Consider the following 19,854-nt stretch of genomic DNA (forward strand, 5'->3'; position numbering starts at 1 on the left):
TTTTTATCACTGAGGTTTTTATTTAATTGAATATAAAAATTAATAACTCAATCAATAGTGTTCTTTAACCCGATATTAATTACTATTTATTTTACGCTGCCTCTACATTTTTAATATTCAATGTACTGCACAATTTTGGACTGAAACTATAGAATAACTGTACTGTACATGCCAGAGGAAGCAGAGGTTTTGGCAGCTGGGCAGAGGAGAGTTGGGGCTCCTGAGAAAGTATGGGAGGCCGTTTGAGTTTGCGGACAAACACACCAGCTAAATTGTTAAAATGATAAATTGTGAAACAGTTGATGTTGACAATGAAATTGAGACCATTAAATTTCTAACTTACATCCCTCCCCAAAGGGATGGTGCTGTTCACACCCTTCTCAAAAGCGATGGTTTCTGAATGACCTCAAGCTCAGACAGGAAATACTGGATCAGCTACGTACAATCTTTCACAGGTTTTCTTTGCAAACAAAAGGCCTACAAAACTAAATTTTTAAAAAACGGAAACAGGAATTATGGGGCATAATTTGGTGGAAAATTCCATAGCACCGTGGTATACTTGGGATCCAGATCACAACACAGACTAATTTTATTTTGGCTGCATAAAGTACTAAGAAATATAGCTTACCCTCTCCACTTGTCCTTCCTTATGCTTCAATTTATACACTTTCAGCTTTGGAAGAAAAGTCTCAACATAGTTCTTGTCTTCCATCCCTTGAAGCAATACCCCATGGAACGCCAACCTGCAGGTGTTTGCATGAATATCAGTATCCAGCTTGGAGCCAATCACAAGGCAAAATTTAGGACAAGTGACAGGTTTTTCAAACTCCAGTAAAGCCCATTGTTGCCTCGGAAGCTGCCCTTCTCCTGTTTGGTCATTTTCCTTGTTTTCCTCTGAAGATTTTGAGCCCTTGGATAAGTATTCCTCTTGATAAAGATATTCCTTTTCAAAATCAAAAGCATTCTCCAGGGGTTCTTTGCTGAAGTCAGCAGGGGCTGGGCTGAAAAACATCACTCTTCCCATGACTGTTTCATGACCAACTGTGATGTGAAACTTGGCTTTGGTCTGAAGAGCACCACGGAAATACTGGATTTTCTTCAAGGAGATGACAGCAGCATGTATGGTCTGGAGAGATTCTGGAGTACAGATTAGACCTCGTTCTAGCAGCTTGGGATCAAACTGGGTCACACAGACGCCTACTCTGTCACCCTGCATGGCATACGTTACAGGAGTATGGAACATCTGCATAGACTTGACTTTCTTTGTCACCTGTTTAGGAAGAAACAAAAATAAGAAAATTAACTGTATTTATATTTACCTGCATGGAATGAGCGCCAAATCACAGTGTATCAAGCCCTGGCTCTCTGCTAAAGATTCACATCGTCCAGAAGAGACTGAAATTTTTAAAATGGAAAGCAATCAGATTAAGAATATATTCACAAAATTATCTAAAATGAACCCTGATATGATTCTCCCAAAGAGAATTATTTTCATCTTCTAGAATGTAAAGTCATCAATGCTTGGACTATCTTGATGTGTGTGCCAACACTGCGGATATGGCTACCAGAAATCAGCAAACCAATGAAAATTTGGTAATGCATAAGTCATGGAATAGCTGATTTTTCATCTTTCTATTTATTATAAAAAAGTGGTACTCTAAGATATCATCAAGATGTGTAACAGCCACCTATGTAACTACATAATTTTATTTTCATTACCCTCTTTTTCCCTTACCCACCTCTTGTTTCTCACACTCATCTACTGAATCATATTAAATCAGATTGTAAGCTATTCGGGGGCAGGGGCCCTCTCTTAATATGTATTTGCACAGAGTTGAACACAGTGAGGTCTTAGACGGTTCCAGAACAATACAAACAATAAAAGCACACTGCCAGGCAATTTGTCTGCATTTATCCAATAATAAATATTAATGCACACATTCATGCATAAGAGTGTACAAAACCCCAAATCAGTTTGAAATAAAAATATACATTCAACTGGACTAACTGCAAAACAATTAAAATACGCCATAGCTCTAGTTTTAAATATTAACATTTATTCTAACATGCACATGGACTGCTCTAGAACCCTGTGCAGGTAAGGCAGTTTGCATGAGAATCTTATATTAACACATATGAGTAGCACTTGAAGACAGGCCCCTTTAAATAACCTCCAAAGTTTAACTGGAATCACTCTCAACTTAATTATAGTATATCCACATCCAAACTCTCTAACCAGATTTAAACATGTAATAAATAAATAATAGCAGCAATCATATTCTCTTCTATCCAAGTTTGTGTGTGTGTGTGTGCGCGTGACTGCTTTAGTAAAGGTTCATCATTCTTCACAGCTGGTATGAAGTATTATTACATCCATTTGACAGCTGGAGAAACTGAGGCACAGAGAGGTTACATGATTTGCCGAAGGTCATGACAGGCCAGTGGCAGAATCCAAAATGGAACACAAGCTACTATGGACCTTATTAGAGTTTGGAAAACCATTCACTTGTTCTGACTCAATCCCATGCACCAAGCACTACACAGTACTATCTCTCTAATTGATTATGGTATATTTTACTTTTATATTAACATAGACATGTATATGCATATGCATATTAATATCATATTTAGTATTTTTAACATTGTTCAATTTTTCCCCAAATCCACATCGAAAAGCTACAAAAGAAGGCAGTGAGACAAAGATTTGACTATATTTGGAAATAAATGTTTCTTCAACAAATATATGAAGATGCGCACTCCAAGAGTTTAATGCAAAAAGGTTCTGGAAGTTCCAGATTAAACGCTGCAGCTAAGACTTTCTTGAGTCTACAGCTTTAGTCCTCACATTAAAGAAGACATCCCTGGAAACATTTCTGAGAAATAAACGGTGGAGTTAGTTTTATTAAAAACATATTTCAAGTCATCTACAGCTGGAGGTGTTCCCCTTTACTCAGCTGATAACACCATCTTACTCACTGACATTCACACACAAAGGGGCTATCCCACTCACTGAGGGTTTTCCCTGAAATTGATAGAGGACACTATATACCTTTATGTTTTAGTTAGTCGTTACTGATGTCCTTCACTGCTAACGAGCCATTGAACCACTGCCACCTATGTCTCAGAGGTAGCATTTTTTTTCTGGTTCTAAGATTGACTGGCAGGAGTGGACACTCAGACGATGTTCAGCGGATTTCATTTAATGTCTAGTACTTAGCACAAACTCCAAATTACTAGTGGATCATGTAAACAAGAGTATCATTTATGAGATCACTAAAGCTGTCTGAAATATCAAATAATCCACAATTTAGGAAAATTCAAATGTAGAAAGAAAGAAAGAAAGAAAGAAAGAAAGAAAACCCTGCACAAAATAATCCAGCACAGACTTGTGTTTATTTAAAGTGAACTTGGTGATATTGGTCCAATAATTTACAAATTAGGCATGGTACCTGTTATACTTCATTTCCTTGATATTATTGAGCTTGGGGAGCTCATGATGGTGCCCACCATTTATAGATACAGTTTATTTACCATCTCGATATCTGCTTAAAAAATGTAAATAGAAAAAAAATCCCTATCTGAAGTTAATTAATAAGACATTAATAAACTTATGGTTGTATCAGTTATTTCAATTCAAAGTGTTCTCAAACAGAAGAAAAGAATGAAATAAGCTTTTTAAGATCAGTCTTGATTCGGCTTGATCAGGCCAAACCAGTTTAATTTAATAAGATTTTATTTTGGCCTACTCTTTGTGTTCTCCAAACCATTGTTTAAGAATATATTTTTCCAGTTTATGCATTAACCCAGTGTGTATCTGCCTCACACACTTACACAGACAGACAACAACAGATCTGGAATATCAATTAATTCTTTGCAAGGAACTCTATGGTTTTGACACAGTTTTAGATGCTGGAACACATATACAGTATAATAAAATAAACAATATTTCTCTCTTAGATACCACTCTTTGTCCTTAGAACGCCGAGTACTTAAAAGTTATCAGTCATTTTACCCTTTGTAGGGGGGTTACCTACCGAATATATCAGAACACAGCTCTAAATTTTGACTCTTCCAAAGTTTGTGCTCTGAAAAGTAGATTATCTTTCCTCCGTATATAATGGATTGTATAATTAATGTGGTGACCAAAATCAGTACAACAGACCTCCATTCTCATGATCTATTCCTGCATTTCTCCCCGTTCTCCTCCTCTCTGTAGAGCTGCAACAGAGATGTCAGCATTTTCTTGCTTTGTACCAAATGCTACTTTTCTATTCTCAGCATAAATACTATTGTCACTCATCTATCATACTCTGCCATATTTATGTGCCTAGTTTACTGCTCAACTGTGGCAAGCCCATCAATAAGCTACATCATCTTCCACCTGCCATTCTCACTGTCTTTTCTCTGATGGGACTCAGCAGATCTGGGTTCTATTTCCAGCTCTGTCACATACTTACTGTGTGACCTTGTTTGGGCAAGTCACTAAGGCTGAGATGTTCAAAGTAGTCTCGTGAAGTCATCTTCATTAACTTTAATGGAAGAGGTGTCTAAATTCCATACATTCCTTTGAAAATTGAGCTTGAATCTCTGCCTCAGCTCCCATCTCTACAATAGGGATACCATTTCCATTTTTCATTCTTTGTCCTGTCTACTTTGATTTCAAGTTCTTTGGGACAGGGACTGTCTATGAGTATGTACAGCACCTAGCACAATGGGGTATCAACCTTGGTTATATAATAAATAATAATTCCACCCCTGCAAAATACCAGTACTATACCCACCTAAGCAGTATAGTGGTCCATATTATTTCTATGGTACAAAAGTAAGAAACCCACCCGACTAGGATCTGTAGATGTTGTTTTTAAATGGAGAGAGAGAATTCTTCAGTTGCCTCAATGTGTCCTCTTTATTTCAGCTACCTAATGTCACACACTTAAGTTTCTGGATGTTCCAAAACTATAATCTTAGCAACACAAAAGTAGACCAAGTAGATAGACATAGTTATGGTGCCTGCTCTGGGTGCACAAGTGCAGATTGTGTACACACAAATCAGTTGCTGAGTGCCTAAAAGAGAGGTCACTTCTGCAAATGTGTCTAACAGTCTGTATTGCAAGAGTGCAACAGGTGAAAGCTACTTCCATAAAACTACTCAAAGAGCAAAAATCTTCCAGACAGCGTTCCAGACTGTGCAGTGACACCGAGAATCCATTCCTACACTTGAAATCTATACAAAGTATCTGTCTAGCCACTATCAGAAGCAATCATTCTTATGGGTCAGCTATACTGCTCCATACAACAACAAAAAAGTCACATTTTTTTTCAGTTGAATAAACAGGCCATGCTAACAGTGACGAGATTTTTCAAAACCAAAAGGAAAATAAAAACAATTCCCCATCAACCCAAGGCCTCATCAGTTACTAAAGTGAACTGAGCAACCCAATCCTTCTAAGTCCCATTCCATAGGCAGGGTTTCAATCTCAACCTTCGACTGGCAGCTAATCTTGTCTGGTGTCCTTATTAATTGTTTACTTCTATTGGAAAGTGCTGAGTAGAGTAAAGAGGGCTGGGGGCATTGCAGAGGAGAAGGAAGAATGACTCACATAGAGGAAAAGGGGAACTGTAGAAACTCAGACCAAAATAATGGAAAAGATGTAAGTCTTACAGCCCTAATTTTGTTTGGCCAAAATCGTCAGCTGCTGGGAAGTAAGAACCCTCTTAAAATAGGTCAGTCATGAGTGAAAAAAAAATATTAGGATACTATTCCTTTTTAAACAAAGCAAAAACAGAAAAAAAATATAGCAGACACAAGCTATTGGGAACCACCTAAATTATGTATGCTCTCACCCTTGGTTGGAGTCATATTCATACACAGAAAGGCCATTTGCAAGCTGCACGAAGATTAATATTGTTTGGGTGCACTGGATGCCTGGCTTCTAATCAAAAACAAAAGAAACAGCCCTTTTCAGACTAGGAAAAGTCAGTGTTGCAGCCCTTTTCAAATCAAATGTCACATCTATGCCTGTGTGTTTCACTGTACCACATAGGATGTGACAGGGAAGAGAGATCAGAGAGTATAAATATAAGCGAGAAACCCCTTCATTAAAAAGGCTAATGACCCTAACTGCTGTCTGCTGGAAACACTGTAAGTAGTGATATCAAAGCCCATGCTAAGCTCTACCTACTATTTTGCTTTCAAACATTTTTGTGCACAAGTCATGTGCATAGTATCCCTTCAGCCAAGCACCCCATACAATGTTATCTATCTAGCTGGGCTAACAGGAGAAGACCTAGCAATTATCTTCTATATCCTTCACCTATGCAAGCACTTGATAAGTTTTCACCTATCCCCCATCATTCCTGGCTGCTATCTGTACCCTCCTTTTCCCCTTACCCACCATCTCCCTCTTGTTCCCATCACAATCCTATTTACAAATGCCGAGGACAAGTAATGGTGGGAAAGATGGGCAGCAATGTATACAGTTACTGTCAGTTAAAAAACAAAACGGTTTTTGAAGATGTAAGTTCAGAGCAATGAGTCCACATAACAGAATTTGAAAATGGCACCTCATGTTACCAATTCATACTACCTTGGAAAGAAAAAGTCCTTCAATCTCTCATGTGGCAGCACAGCTCGAAGGCTTACGGTCTTCTACAGCAGTGGACAGAAAGAATGGACTTAAAAGAGCTAACCTGGTATTCTTCTATTCCTTTCATTTCCTATGTTCCTCGACACAAAAATAGCAATTGAAGCTTGTAAAGAGAATCGTATAACTACACAAATTTACGCACTGAAGCCACGATACATTAGAATCTTCTTCATTGTTTTATGATGAACATTCAGATTTTAAATATCCCATCTTTTAAAAAAAAAACCTAAGCATTTAAAAGGACATTGACTAGGACTTTTTGTATATTTTTTCCAGTCTTTGTAAAACTCTCTTACAAGTTCATCATCAGAAGCATCTTGCAGGGGATTCCAAATAGTACAGAGCAGAGTACTTTATTGATATTCTGGGCAGAGCATAAATATCAATAAAGTATTTTGTTCCATCTCACTCTTCTTCTTCCATATAGCTTGGGTAGGTAGCAACAACTACAAATTTATATCTAAGTTTGATAGCCAGCACATTGCCGCAGCAGTGAGCTGGTGAATGTCCTTCAAGCCGCCGGCAAAAGAACGAAGGGGACATTCAGATATGATGTGCTCTATGGTTTGTCACTGGTGACCACAGTCACATACAGGTGTTTGCCTCATTTTCCATTTAAAGAGGATTTGTCCACATCTCCCATGAGATGTCCTAATGCGATTCAATCTGCACCAGTCTTTCCGACATAAACCAAAACCCGGTGGTTCCTCAATAGGATCAACAACGAGCTGTTTGTTTTGAGCAGTCAAAGTGTTCCATGTGACTCTTCATTGAGCCTCAGCATCAAAGTTGGGTGTAAGGATCTTGATACGGTTCCATAGAGGGTTGCCGGATTTTAATCTCGTCTTTGGTGGGTTTTGCAGGCCATGGTGCAGTGCGATCCTCGTATTTGCATTGACATGATTAAGAAAGCAAGATGTGATTCGTAAGGTCCATGGACTGGAGCCCCATGATGTTCCGGCCAATCTTCTAATAAGCGCGACACAAGACCTGACCTTATCGCAGGTGTTCTCGAGATGTTGTTGAAAGGTCAAACTGCAGTCCAGGGTCAAGGCCAAGATACTTTGGATTAGCTTCGTTGCTGATGCTCTCACCACAGAACTGCACATCAAGTTTGGTATTAGCCATTTTATTGTTCAGAAGGAAAGCAGTTAGCATGGGGTTTTTTTGGATCAGGCCTAAGTTTCCAACATTGGAAATAATCAGCCATTGTGCTAGATCTCAGGTTAGGTTACAGTTGATGGTATGGAGGCTTGTATGCTCAACAGCTAGGACAATATCATCCGCATACATGAATTTCCTTGACTCCATTGCTGGTATATCCACAGTGTATAGATTAAAAAGTACTGGGGCCAGGACAAAGCCCTGAGGGATGCCCGAGTTAAGAGTTCTTGGTCTACTGATCTGGCCATTAAGGTGTACCTTAAAGCGGTGATCCCCAGTCATTGCCGCCAAGAGGTGGCATCTCACTCTGACCTGGACTGACAGAGACATTCTTCCATAGTTTAAAAATACCCTAACATTGTTTTGTTCAGGGACTGCAGTGAGTGGCTAAATCTCATCTCTCTGTTTTGTCTGGCCCTTAAAATACAAACCTGGAAAACACGGAAAAGGACCTGATAGGCACTTAAGATTGGGATTTTGTTTTCCTAACATATATTCAGTTTCCCTACATAAGGGATCTCCAGAAATTATAATATAGCTCTAGACTTTTACATATTGTGCTGGGCTTTATTACCACAGAAATTATGAAAGGAAAAGATCTAAAGAGCATCCAGTCCACCTTTCTACAAAGGAGATTGCATCATACATTTTGGAGTATTTTATCCAGCCTCCAGTGGTTTGAAAGTCCTGAGCAATAGAACTTTGAATTATAAATTGCAGACAATTTTTGGCAAAAATCAATGGAATTTGTTTGGGATTTTATTTGTTTTTCTATTCCCAACTTTAAACCTTTACAAAAAGCATGATATGTTTTTAAGCAACTTCAGCCTTATGATCTTCATGACAAAATCAGAGAGAAGAGAAGTAGGGGGGGAAAGGACAGTTCAATAGGTCCAATAAGTGGAAAGTTATTTTAATAGTCTCCCCTGGAATTCTAGATCTGTAGAAACATGAAGAAAAGGAATAATATTGGGTGTAACTTTAAAGTTAGCTTTGGCTGCATGCAAACAATATCTGTAAACATGGTTAACTTGGATACCATTATAATTGTTACTACAAACTTAGCTCATAAGGTCATTCACATTTTGTTTCTAAATGGTGGCACAGAGGGACTGATTGTATCTCTCACTTTGTAAATTAACAAGCATGTATTGAAATCTTACATCCCTTACAAAGAAAGGGTTTTTATTATTTTTTTAAATTTAGATTATCCCATTAACATTCCTAAAGCGTTATGTAGAGGTTTATAAAGGGGGTTAAAAAGGGGATTGGAAGAAACCCATGTATTAACATATAAATAAAAAACCCAAGGCAGAGAAACATTAAAAGCACCCAAACTGTTCAGCCCTTAAGATAAACAAATGTGTTCAATATAAGAAAAGAACCTGTTATTTGAAGACCAAAGGAAAAGCCCACTAAGATTTTCAAAGCAGTTTAACTAGAGACTAATAGGAAACAGGATAAAAAAAAAATCCACTAATGACTTTTTCCCCTGATATGTCAGAGCTTCTTTTCCTTTATTTATCCAACTTTCATTAAGTTATCAGTGTTCCATATGTCATAGCTTTTAGCTTCTCTAGATAAGAACCACAGGATCCTGCTACCTCCCAGTCCTGTGACTGCATCTTACTGATACTACAGATATAGCAACCCAACCCTCCTGTAACACAGGTGGAACCACAGAAGATACATTAAATAATAAATACTAATACATCAGATAAAAATCATTGGGTTATAAACATACCTAAAGTTCCTATGTATAAGAGTTAAAAACTACAAAAAGAAGATACCAATTTAACGCCCTGGGCTCCAATCAGAGGTGGAGTAAGGAACAGGCACTAAAGACCCCTGCCTAGAACAGCAGCAGCTCCTGGAGCTATCGGATTACATGAGGTACAACCGCATCTGCTCCAACCCCTCAGACAGAGACCAACACCTACAAGATCTTCACCAAGCGATCTCAAAACTACGATACCCACACAAGGAAATAAAGAAACAAATCAACAGAGCCAGACGTGTACCCAGAAGCCTCCTGCTACAAGACAGGCCCAAAAAAGAAACCAACAGAACTCCACTGGCCATCACCTACAGTCCTCAGCTTAAACCTCTCCAACGCATCATCAGTGATCTACAACCCATCCTGGACAACGATCCCTCACTTTCACAGACCTTGGGAGGCAGGCCAGTCCTCGCCCACAGACAACCCGCCAACCTGAGGCATATTCTCACCAGCAACCACGCACCGCACCATAACAACTCTAACTCAGGAACCAACCCATGCAACAAATCTCGATGCCAACTCTGCCCACATATCTACACCAGCAACACCATCACAGGACCTAACCAGATCAGCTACAACATCACCGGCTCATTCACCTGCACGTCCACCAATGTTATATATGCCATCATGTGCCAGCAATGCCCCTCTGCTATGTATATTGGCCAAACTGGACAGTCACTACGCAAGAGGATAAATGGACACAAGTCAGATATCAGGAATGGCAATATACAAAAACCTGTAGGAGAACACTTCAACCTCCCTGGCCACACTATAGCAGATGTAAAGGTAGCCATCTTACAGCAAAAAAACTTCAGGACCAGACTCCAAAGAGAAGCTGCTGAGCTCCAGTTCATTTGCAAATTTGACACCATCAGATCAGGATTAAACAAAGACTGTGAATGGCTATCCAACTACAGAAGCAGTTTCTCCTCCCTTGGTGTTCACACCTCAACTGCTAGCAGAGCACCTCACCCTCCCTGATTGAACTAACCTCGTTATCTCCATACTGATTTATACCTGCCTCTGGAAATTTCCATTACTTGCATCTGCAGAAGTGAGGTTCTTACCCACGAAAGCTTATGCTCCCAATACTTCTGTTAGTCTTAAAGGTGCCACAGGACCCTCTGTTGCTTTTTACAGATTCAGACTAACACAGCTACCCCTCTGATATTTGTTAGTAGTAGAAGGATGTTATCTTCTATGTGGACCTGCCACTAAAGAGGGATGGAAACAAATACTTTGCCAGTGGATGTCACAACTATTTGGTAGACAGCTGCTGACACTCAGGAATAATGGATTCCATTCCAAGTTCTGTAGGTGAGCGTATTTTAATGATTACAGCCTCTTCTTCCCTTGCCCCGTTCTGCTCCTATCTTCCCCTCCCCAGCTTCTGCTGGCATCCTCCCCACCTGACTCCTGCCCCTCTACTGCTCAACCTGGCTTCTGCCCTCTCCCACCGCTCCTGCCTCTCACCCCTCTCTTGCTCTTATCCATGTCCCCATCTTCTAGATTCTGCTCCTGTACCCTCTTCCCTCCTCAGTTCCTCCTCATCCCCTGCATTCTCTTTTCCTCATATCCTCTGTTTCCTTCTCTTCCTTCTCCATGCTGCCTGGAAGCACTGAGAACATAGGAGAGTAAGTGTCCCTGCTCTCAGTTCTGGTGCCTGGTGACAAAGCAACGTCTAGCAGACCCACGTTGAAGCCTGTTCCATTGCTCTGTGGGGACAGGGCGTGCACAGTCTGATCAGTACATAGAAGTTGGGAGGGAATGGTGCATACTCAGTGCAGACAGAATCTTTGGAGAATTTCTCTCTCAAACTTTAACGCTCTACTGATCACGTGCGAAGTGAGATTTTTCAGAACCTTGTGGGTTGGCCAAATTTGGGCAGATTTTCATGGGGACAGCAAAAGGCACATTCCTGACAGTAAGATCCTCCCCATCTGTCAAATTCCTCATCACTGTTCTAAAGCATAGAAGCACTAGAAGCACTAGACTTTCTCAGCTAAATGATTGTAAGAATGCTTTTTTAAACGGATTAAACATTTTCCCTTAAATTGTTATCGAACAGACAAACCATTTCAGGCGAAAAAAATTCACTCTGAGGCACACACCCAACACGGAAAATTTTAGCCCAGAGTCTTATAATAGAAAATGTCAGGCAACCTTAACTATAAGCAGTGCTACTTTCACCACCTATAATTTCTTTGTAATAGAATGCTTTGTTTTGATAATCTACAACGTCAGTAAAAGCAGCTGAGATTAGTATTTTTTAAAGTAATGTATATAAAGCCATTGTATTTAATCAGTGATCAGTATGGAGAGTTCCTCGTACTCTGTATTTATTAGAGCTGTATTATAAATAAACTTAACATTTAATACCAATTAAACCTCGATTTATCAAAATTGGTTTTCAAGCACATATTTCAAAATGTCCCCCCCAAAAAACACAAAGCCAATGCAGAATGGATGGGTAGAAAACAATGACTGTGGAATTTTGTTCTTCGAATGAAATAAACAGAATTCCTCTTTTTCAACTGGATATAGTTTTGGAACAAAAACAAGACTTTCATCTGAAGACTTCAAAGTGATGTACAAAAGAATATATCACAGCAAACACAGGGTTGAAAGGTTTATAAAGAAGAACTCTTCAACATGGATTTTTTCCTCCTTCCTCTTTAAAGGAGATTTTTGTTTACTACCAGTTTTTGAAAATAATCAAAAGGGAGAAACTACAAGCTAAAGAAGTAAAACTTTTATGTGTAAGCAACATTTGAAGCTTTGTAAAAAAGATGGTTTAGGTAGGATATGTGACATGTAGCCCAACGTGAGTAATATTATATCTCAAATAAAAATCAGCCCATGAATATACATAATCCAAAAGGTAATTCTCCCAATCTCTGAAATGTAATGGAGCCACTCTAGATCACTGAGGCATGAATATTTACCATATTCAGGCTTTACTGCTCTCGATCTGGGTTCAATTTTGCAAATTAAAATGAGGGCTGTGTGGATAGAGAGATTAAAGAAGAGCATCCCAAAGCCTGCCTGTTTCCTTGGTGTGGTAGCAGTGATCTGGTTACCCTTCTGTTAGGTTATTTCTTTTTACTTAATGGAGTAGGTCAGAACCAATTGAGAGTGGAGTGAGGAGGTCATTATTAGGTCATAACCTTGGAGTTAAAGGCTCACCAAGGAAAAACAAACACAGAGTGAACATAAAGCTGCATTTAAAAATAAAACCTATAATGAAAAATAATATTTTCAGGTCTTTTCACTTCTATTTTGACAGGTCAAGGTTCTTGTGCTCATTTCTTCTTCATGGGCCAAATTCCTCTATTCTTTCTTTAAAATAAACTTGCTATTAAAAGCTTTATATACATAAAAAGAAAAAAATTCTAAATAATTACAGAGCAATCAGGTTGGCTTCTGTAGCTGTGACAAATGTTAACATTTATCAGTGGCGATTTGTATGCAATTTAACAAAATACTGAAAATATAAATACTACACAGCATTATAGTATGATGCAGCATCAAATACAATATACATTACTATGCACACAGGTGGACATCGATACATATCAAATTATACAGTGTTACATCTGTTATGTTCTTTCTGCTAATTCCAGCTAAACCAAATGCTAGGTCTTTGCTAACTTAAAGTACTGGAAAAAGGCATCAAGAACTATTTATGGAAATGTATACTTTCTGCAATAAATACTGTTAGTTTATGGAAGTAAAAACAATTGGTATACAAAATCTTCCTTTATAGCTCTTTGCTTCTGAGTGATTTTTTTTTCAAGTGGCAAACTTGGAAGAATTGGATTGGAAAGTAAATTTTTCATCTGAGTAAGCAGTAATGTTCACGATTAGGAGATCATATAATGCAGATGGTGTAAATTAGCCATTTTTTAAATCTAGGCAGCGGAGCATGGAGTAAAGAACAAATGAATTTATCCCCTACCACCACTGCAAACACTTAACTGTAGAAAGCGCACAGAAGTACTGGAACAAAGTTTGACATAGCAACAAAAACAATTTACAAACGCACACATACCTGGTGGAAAAAATAGTCAGGCTTACAGTAGTAATTTTGCATGATTGCACGCACATGGGGGGAAAAAGAAAGCAACATATTCTGGGTAAAGAAGAAATAATAAGCTGCAATCTATAAAGAAGCTGGAAATAGCTGAAAGCCAAAATGTAATATTCATCTGCTAACAAAAACAGCATTTACCATGGGAAGGCAGGATGTGATGTCTTACGAAATACAACAAATTCACACTTTTTTGCCTGCGAGTTACATCCTGGTACCAAAGGGTTACTGTGCTTTGAAAACCCTCAACAGCAGCCTTAGTAAACGTTTAATATTTTTCTTTCTGCTTTCTTAAAGGCCCCAGATGTGCTCTTGCAGATCAAAAGAGACCAACTTATAAAGTTAAACAAAATCAAGGGCTTTTGTTCCGAGGCATCGTTGCTGAACTAATTATTCCTGGATGTTGTTTAATGAAATAGTGGTGCCATATATTAAAACAGTTAACAGGATGAGTTGCATGAGTTATAGGAAAGGTCTGATCTGGGATTATAAATTTAACTTTTTCTTCAAAGGAGATGAAACAAACTACTCACAACTCCCTAGCACTTTCTGTCACTGGAAGACTAAAATAGAGGCACCAAAATGTATGAAAGCTGGAACATAATTCTACATTTTTACCTTTCCCATTGATGATAGAGAACTAAAGAGGGGGAAATTCATAAACTCCCAAGATTTCTTCCCCTGACTCAAAGACCTTTTGCTTTGGTTCCGCATCCCCCAAACTGAGACTCTCTCAAAATGTCATTACAAACACGAGTCAGAATGACTGAAGCTATGGAAAAGTCCCAGGAGAAAACTATTTCTTTTTACACTAAAGGATTAGAAAAAAAAACTAGACAGGTTTTCTGTCCTCTTAAACAACCCATGGTATGTAGTTATTGCCCCATCAATAAGGATTTTTATTTTAATTACTCTATAAACAGATGGACAAGGAGATACGCATGCACAAAGCTTATTAGTACAGTTGGCCCTTTTAGAAAATATAGCAACGCTGAACCAGACATTTTTTAACTGAATTATTTTTGTGAAACGTTTTTATTCTGCCAGGTTTACATGACAGACAAAAAGAAAGCCACTAGAGTTCTCCCAGGGACTTCTAAAGATAGGAAGGGAACTGTTTAAAATGATGGCTTTCATATACCAAACAATAAACACTTCACTTCGCCAGTTACTGTCTCTTCTGTGTTTGTGTTTTACAGCCTGACACCAACCGACCCAACACTTGCCACGTAATTAACGGACCTAAAAGCTGGAGATGCATACACTGATCACACTAGACTGGATTAGCCCAAAATAAAAAGTTCAGGGGGTCTTGACCAAACTGCACCACAGCTAAACTGTGACAGCTGCTATGAATTTGTGTAAACAGTGCCCACACTTTTACTGAGAGAGGTCTAACACACAAAAACCTACAGTAGCCTATGAGATCATAAAGGTTCACCTAACAATGTCAGACTGTGTAACTGTATTGACTTGCTTGGAAGAAAAAATCCTCTCAGTTGTTTGCATAGACTTTTTTGATTAATTCACTAAAGTGGTCATCCCTCCCCCTGTCCCTCCATCCCCCCTCCTCACTCCCCCCCCAGTGAGTTGTGACTTCATTGCATCCAAAGTTATATCATATGGTGGGTAGGGAGGGGTCCTTAAAAACTTAAAAATCAGTTTGAGTGTAAAATAAATAGTTCATGCTATGTTGCACAGCATGTACATTCTGCCCATTACAGGAGCAACATACAAATGCTAGATGTGCAGCTCCACACTAGTATCTTAACACATCCTCTACTTGCCTAAATCTCTAAACAGTCATCAGAAGAACAAATTCTTCCATCCCCATCTTTTTCGGAATCCTGTTGATTTAATTTTTTAAGCCTCAATCTGACCAAGATTCATACAAATCAGAGCTGTGGCCAACCTGCTTCAGTATACTCAATGTTCTGTGCAAGACAGCACATTGCTTTCTTATTTAAAACAAAAACTGTCCTGTTTTCCAATATAAACTAAATGTTTTAAATTGAAATAAAATCCTTCTTCCCGCTTTTTCATGTTACGATGATGGACAGAGGGTATTTAGGATTAAACTGATCAGAGAATACAATGTATCATAGAATCAAAACAAATCAGAGATGGAAAACACCTAATACACCGCCTCATTCTGAAGAGGGAGTCAAATTCCATTTTGAATTATGGTTGGTGGACCAAGATATTCATTTAGGACTCCATACTCCACAGCAGAACTCTCACTGATGGCATAGAGAGGTTTGCAAAAAGATCAAGAGTGGAAAATATTTGGGGGAAGAGGGGGTTGTACACAATAGCATCCACTATGTGCTCGGCGCTTTCCAAATGCTTAAGGTTGGTCCCTACTCCAATGAGTTCTGAGGACGAAGCAGAAGAAAGAGACCTGGAAAAAGGGGGGGAAACAGTTGGCAATTTAGATAAAATGTGCATACAAATCAACTTGATTCATTATAAGTAGCAGAAGTGGGTCTTTAACAGAATAAATAACAGAATAACAACAGAAGTGGGTCTTTAAGAGGGACTTAAAGGCAGACAGGGTAGGGACGTGCAAATGGACTCAGGGAGCTCATACCATTGTTCAGGGGCTACCTTGAAGAAGTCATGAAGGTCCTTGTGTGAAAGTATGACCATGCGTGGATGAAGTTGAGAGCACTGACAGTGTATACAGAACGGGAAGAGTGGGGAGAGCACCGCAAAGCATGACAAGGAATAATAGGAGTGGCAGTATTAGGTAGAGTTTTAAAGTTGGTTTATGTAGATTCTAACATTCCGTCCCTTGTTATAACAAGAATAATTTTTCTGCCATTTGTTTCTCTCCCTTCCCTACCAATACCTTCTCTATTCTTCCCTTTGTATTTCCTTCCTTGCAGCAATTCCCAACTTTCCCCATCATGTAGACTTCACAACCATTCCCTTTTGCAGCATTCAATGATCAGCATTAAAATTGCTAACACTTACATTTCAAGTATCATAATTAGGCTTCTATGTTAACATTCCAAAGAGATTGTGGGAGAGAGAGCTGACATCTCCCAGAAACATTGCTTCAGGCTGTCTGCAGACTCAGACCTACAACATCGCATCAGTTATAGCTTCACAACCTAGAGGGCCAGTGACTTCTCTTTTTTCAATGAAAGCTAAGATTATGCAGAATCCCAATATGCCATGTAGGCCACTAAAATATATCAGGTAGGCTGAATCCAGTCCTCAGGACATTTCTGATCTAATCCATCACCTAACCAATGCAGAACTGTTCCTTACTCAGTACATTTTCTCATCCCTTGCATGTTTAAAACTACCCCGGACAAAAGTGATGGAGCTTCCACCATACCTTTTTAAGGTACCATTCCATGATCAAAAAGAACTAATTGCCAAGAAGTTTTTCAGTTTTATCCCATTGTCAATAGCTATTACAATCCTAAACAGTTCCTCTCCCTTTGCTTATACATTGATCTGGTTTACGTACTTGAAAAATGATGCAAAATGCATCACCATTTGTCTTTTAGTACATTACATTTGTTATAATTTTATGTATCATTTTTATATGAAAATTATTTAGAAAAAATGTCTGGCACAACAAACATTCTACAAAGGCAGGCACCTCTATGTAAGATGAGGTACAAAACTAAAGACACCCAACTAGCTTTGCTCACTCTGACAATTACACCGAAGGAAACGTAATATCAGAAAGTGCCTTTAAAAAAAAAAAAAAAGATAGCAATGTCAAAAGGCAACAGCAAGCAATTGAAAGCTTGCAACACTACAGAACTAATGAATTATTAGTGCCTCTCTCTTATGGTAGCTACATATAACAGACCCCACTGCAGCAGCCATCATATCTCTGAACTTTTCCTCATTAGTTGAAACAGTTCTCTTCTCAACAACCAAAATAGCATTTCTTCTAGTCTTTGATAGTGGGGCTTATCTCAGTGCAAACCAATGCTGAAGACAGACTGCCCATCCAAAAGTAGCCTTTACATGCAGTAGCAAGACCACTGAATATCCCAGCTAGATTCTGAGAAGTATTACTATTACAGGCATTTATATAAGTACCCATCACAATCATATCTGGGTACACTTGCATGGCTTGAAACGAGGAACAGTTTTAATATAGGGGACTTGACAATGTCGTTTGGGAAAATGTATTATATTATTGGAGACACTCGCAAGGAAGTCAGGAGTGAATGTGGCTCACAAAAAAAAAACCAAAAAAAAAACAACATTTTTTTTTAAAATCAAGATTTAGGCCAGGTCTACACTAGGAACTTTTGCTGGCATAGCACAGTTGATTAGAGAAGTGATTTTTGGTAAAACTTCTATACCAGCAAAAGCTGTTGTGTAGGCAAAGTCATACAGGCACAGAAGTGCTCTCGCCAGTATAGCTTATTTTACTCGCCAAACCAGTATAAACAATTCTGTTGAAAGCACTTTTTTGCCAGTACAGTTGCATCTAAACTAGAGGGGTTTTGCTGGCACAGCTACACTGGCAAAAAGTGTAAGTGCAGATTAGGCCTTAGATAAACAGACAATTAAGAATGGCTTTTCATTTGGCCAGAAAGCCATGTCTCCACAGCCTGCCCAAGTAGTCAGCTGCTCATAAAAATAAGGAGATCTAACTTCAAGCCTCATCAGGATTAAAAGACAGGTAAAAGTATGAAAGGAAAGGAACTAGTGTGTACACTGTTTTCCTCACAGGACTTAATGAGTTGAACTGGGGAGGGAGAATTAATACAACTTTGTCAGAGTTTAACTAAAATAGCTGCTGTTAGTCACCTTACAAGTTATTCTCCAACCTTACTCAAAGCCAAAAGAGAGTTGTGTGCGACTGGAGTGTTCCCTGTTCTGTTCATACAGTCATCAAATATTACATCCAAAGGGGATGCAAACAAGAGTGACACCTGTTTTTCTTCCTGAAAAATGTAGATATCACTTATTGCCTTCAGGATTTTTTATTTTATTTTATTAAACTGGCATAAACAATATACAGTTCGGAAATATACCCTTTATGTTTTCTCCTTTTAAAAAACATTTATTACTGTCAAATAACCCAAAAGATGTTAACACATTTAGTCAAAAATAGGATTTGCCAAACTCAATTAAACCATTACGTCTGGCATGCTGCCTATGGCAAAGGCCAACACCTGTTGCTTCAGAGGAAGATGCGACACCCCACTAATATACTTGACCAATTGTGCAACAATGTAAATGGGGTGGTAGCTGTGATATTCAAATCGCGTCCCTGAAGAATGGATTCCTATTGCTCTTACCTTAGCATAACTACAGACGTTACTGGTCATAAAATAACATTCTTTTCTGATATCATGGTGATCAGCACTACCAAAAAAAAAAAAAAAAAAAAAGAACCAGACAGATATAAATCCAGCCACATATTTGATTTTTTGATGTGCTAACTTGAACCCATAAGGTAAGAAAATTCAGAGTTTAATCTCAAGCTTTGTTACTCTCAGTTTTGCTGGGGGTCTTCAATACATCAGGGGGTGAAACAGTCATTCTGCATGTGCACACCTTTCGATTAAGAATGCCATAATGGAGCTTAGCATTATATTTGAATTTTCTGGCTCTTAAGAATTTCAGTACAAATTCTCTCAGCTAACCTAATGATTTTTGTGGTATAGTACACATTCAGCACAAGCCATGTTTCTACAAGTCTTTGGCTCCATCTGCTGACTTTTAACATTAGAAATAATTGACAAGGGCTCAAAACATTAATAGTTTTTGGAACATGTCAAACTTTTTTTTTTAAATCTTCCACATTTTTATAAGTGAGTTTCACAAAGTAAAACAACTTAATAACTGTCAAAAAAAGGTTGAAGGGTTGAAGCAACAGTGAAACAAACAGCTCTAAAAGGGAGGTATTTGAGGAAGTTTAGGGAAGAATAGTGGGTAAATGAACCGTACTTGGAAAGCTGGTTGAAATCTGGCTTAAGTAACTGGCATCTTACTGGCTCAATTTAATTCACAGAATCACCCCACAATTGAGTGCAAATGGCAACACGACTGGAATAATAATAGGAGTCACAGATCCATACTGTAGTGCATTGGCAGGGCTTGATGGAAGGTACTTTACTCAACACCTGCCAACTCTGGGTTCAGCTTTGGCCATTTTTCTCAAGCTCTCTGCTTCATGAAAACTACAA

The 19,854-nt window shown here is 38.5% G+C and overlaps 1 protein-coding gene across 1 annotated transcript in view; it reads right to left on the minus strand.

The window, feature by feature from the left end:
- Positions 1 to 19,854, minus strand: part of EEFSEC (eukaryotic elongation factor, selenocysteine-tRNA specific) — a 176,980-nt gene that overhangs the window by 74,678 nt on the left and 82,448 nt on the right. Inside the window, exon 5 of the mRNA XM_065408075.1 lies at positions 629 to 1,270. Coding sequence (XP_065264147.1) covers positions 629 to 1,270 — 642 coding nt within the window. The remainder of the gene's footprint in view (positions 1 to 628; positions 1,271 to 19,854) is intronic.

The sequence above is a fragment of the Emys orbicularis genome, chromosome 7, assembly GCF_028017835.1.
Source record: "Emys orbicularis isolate rEmyOrb1 chromosome 7, rEmyOrb1.hap1, whole genome shotgun sequence".
NCBI classification, from domain to species: Eukaryota; Metazoa; Chordata; order Testudines; family Emydidae; genus Emys; species Emys orbicularis.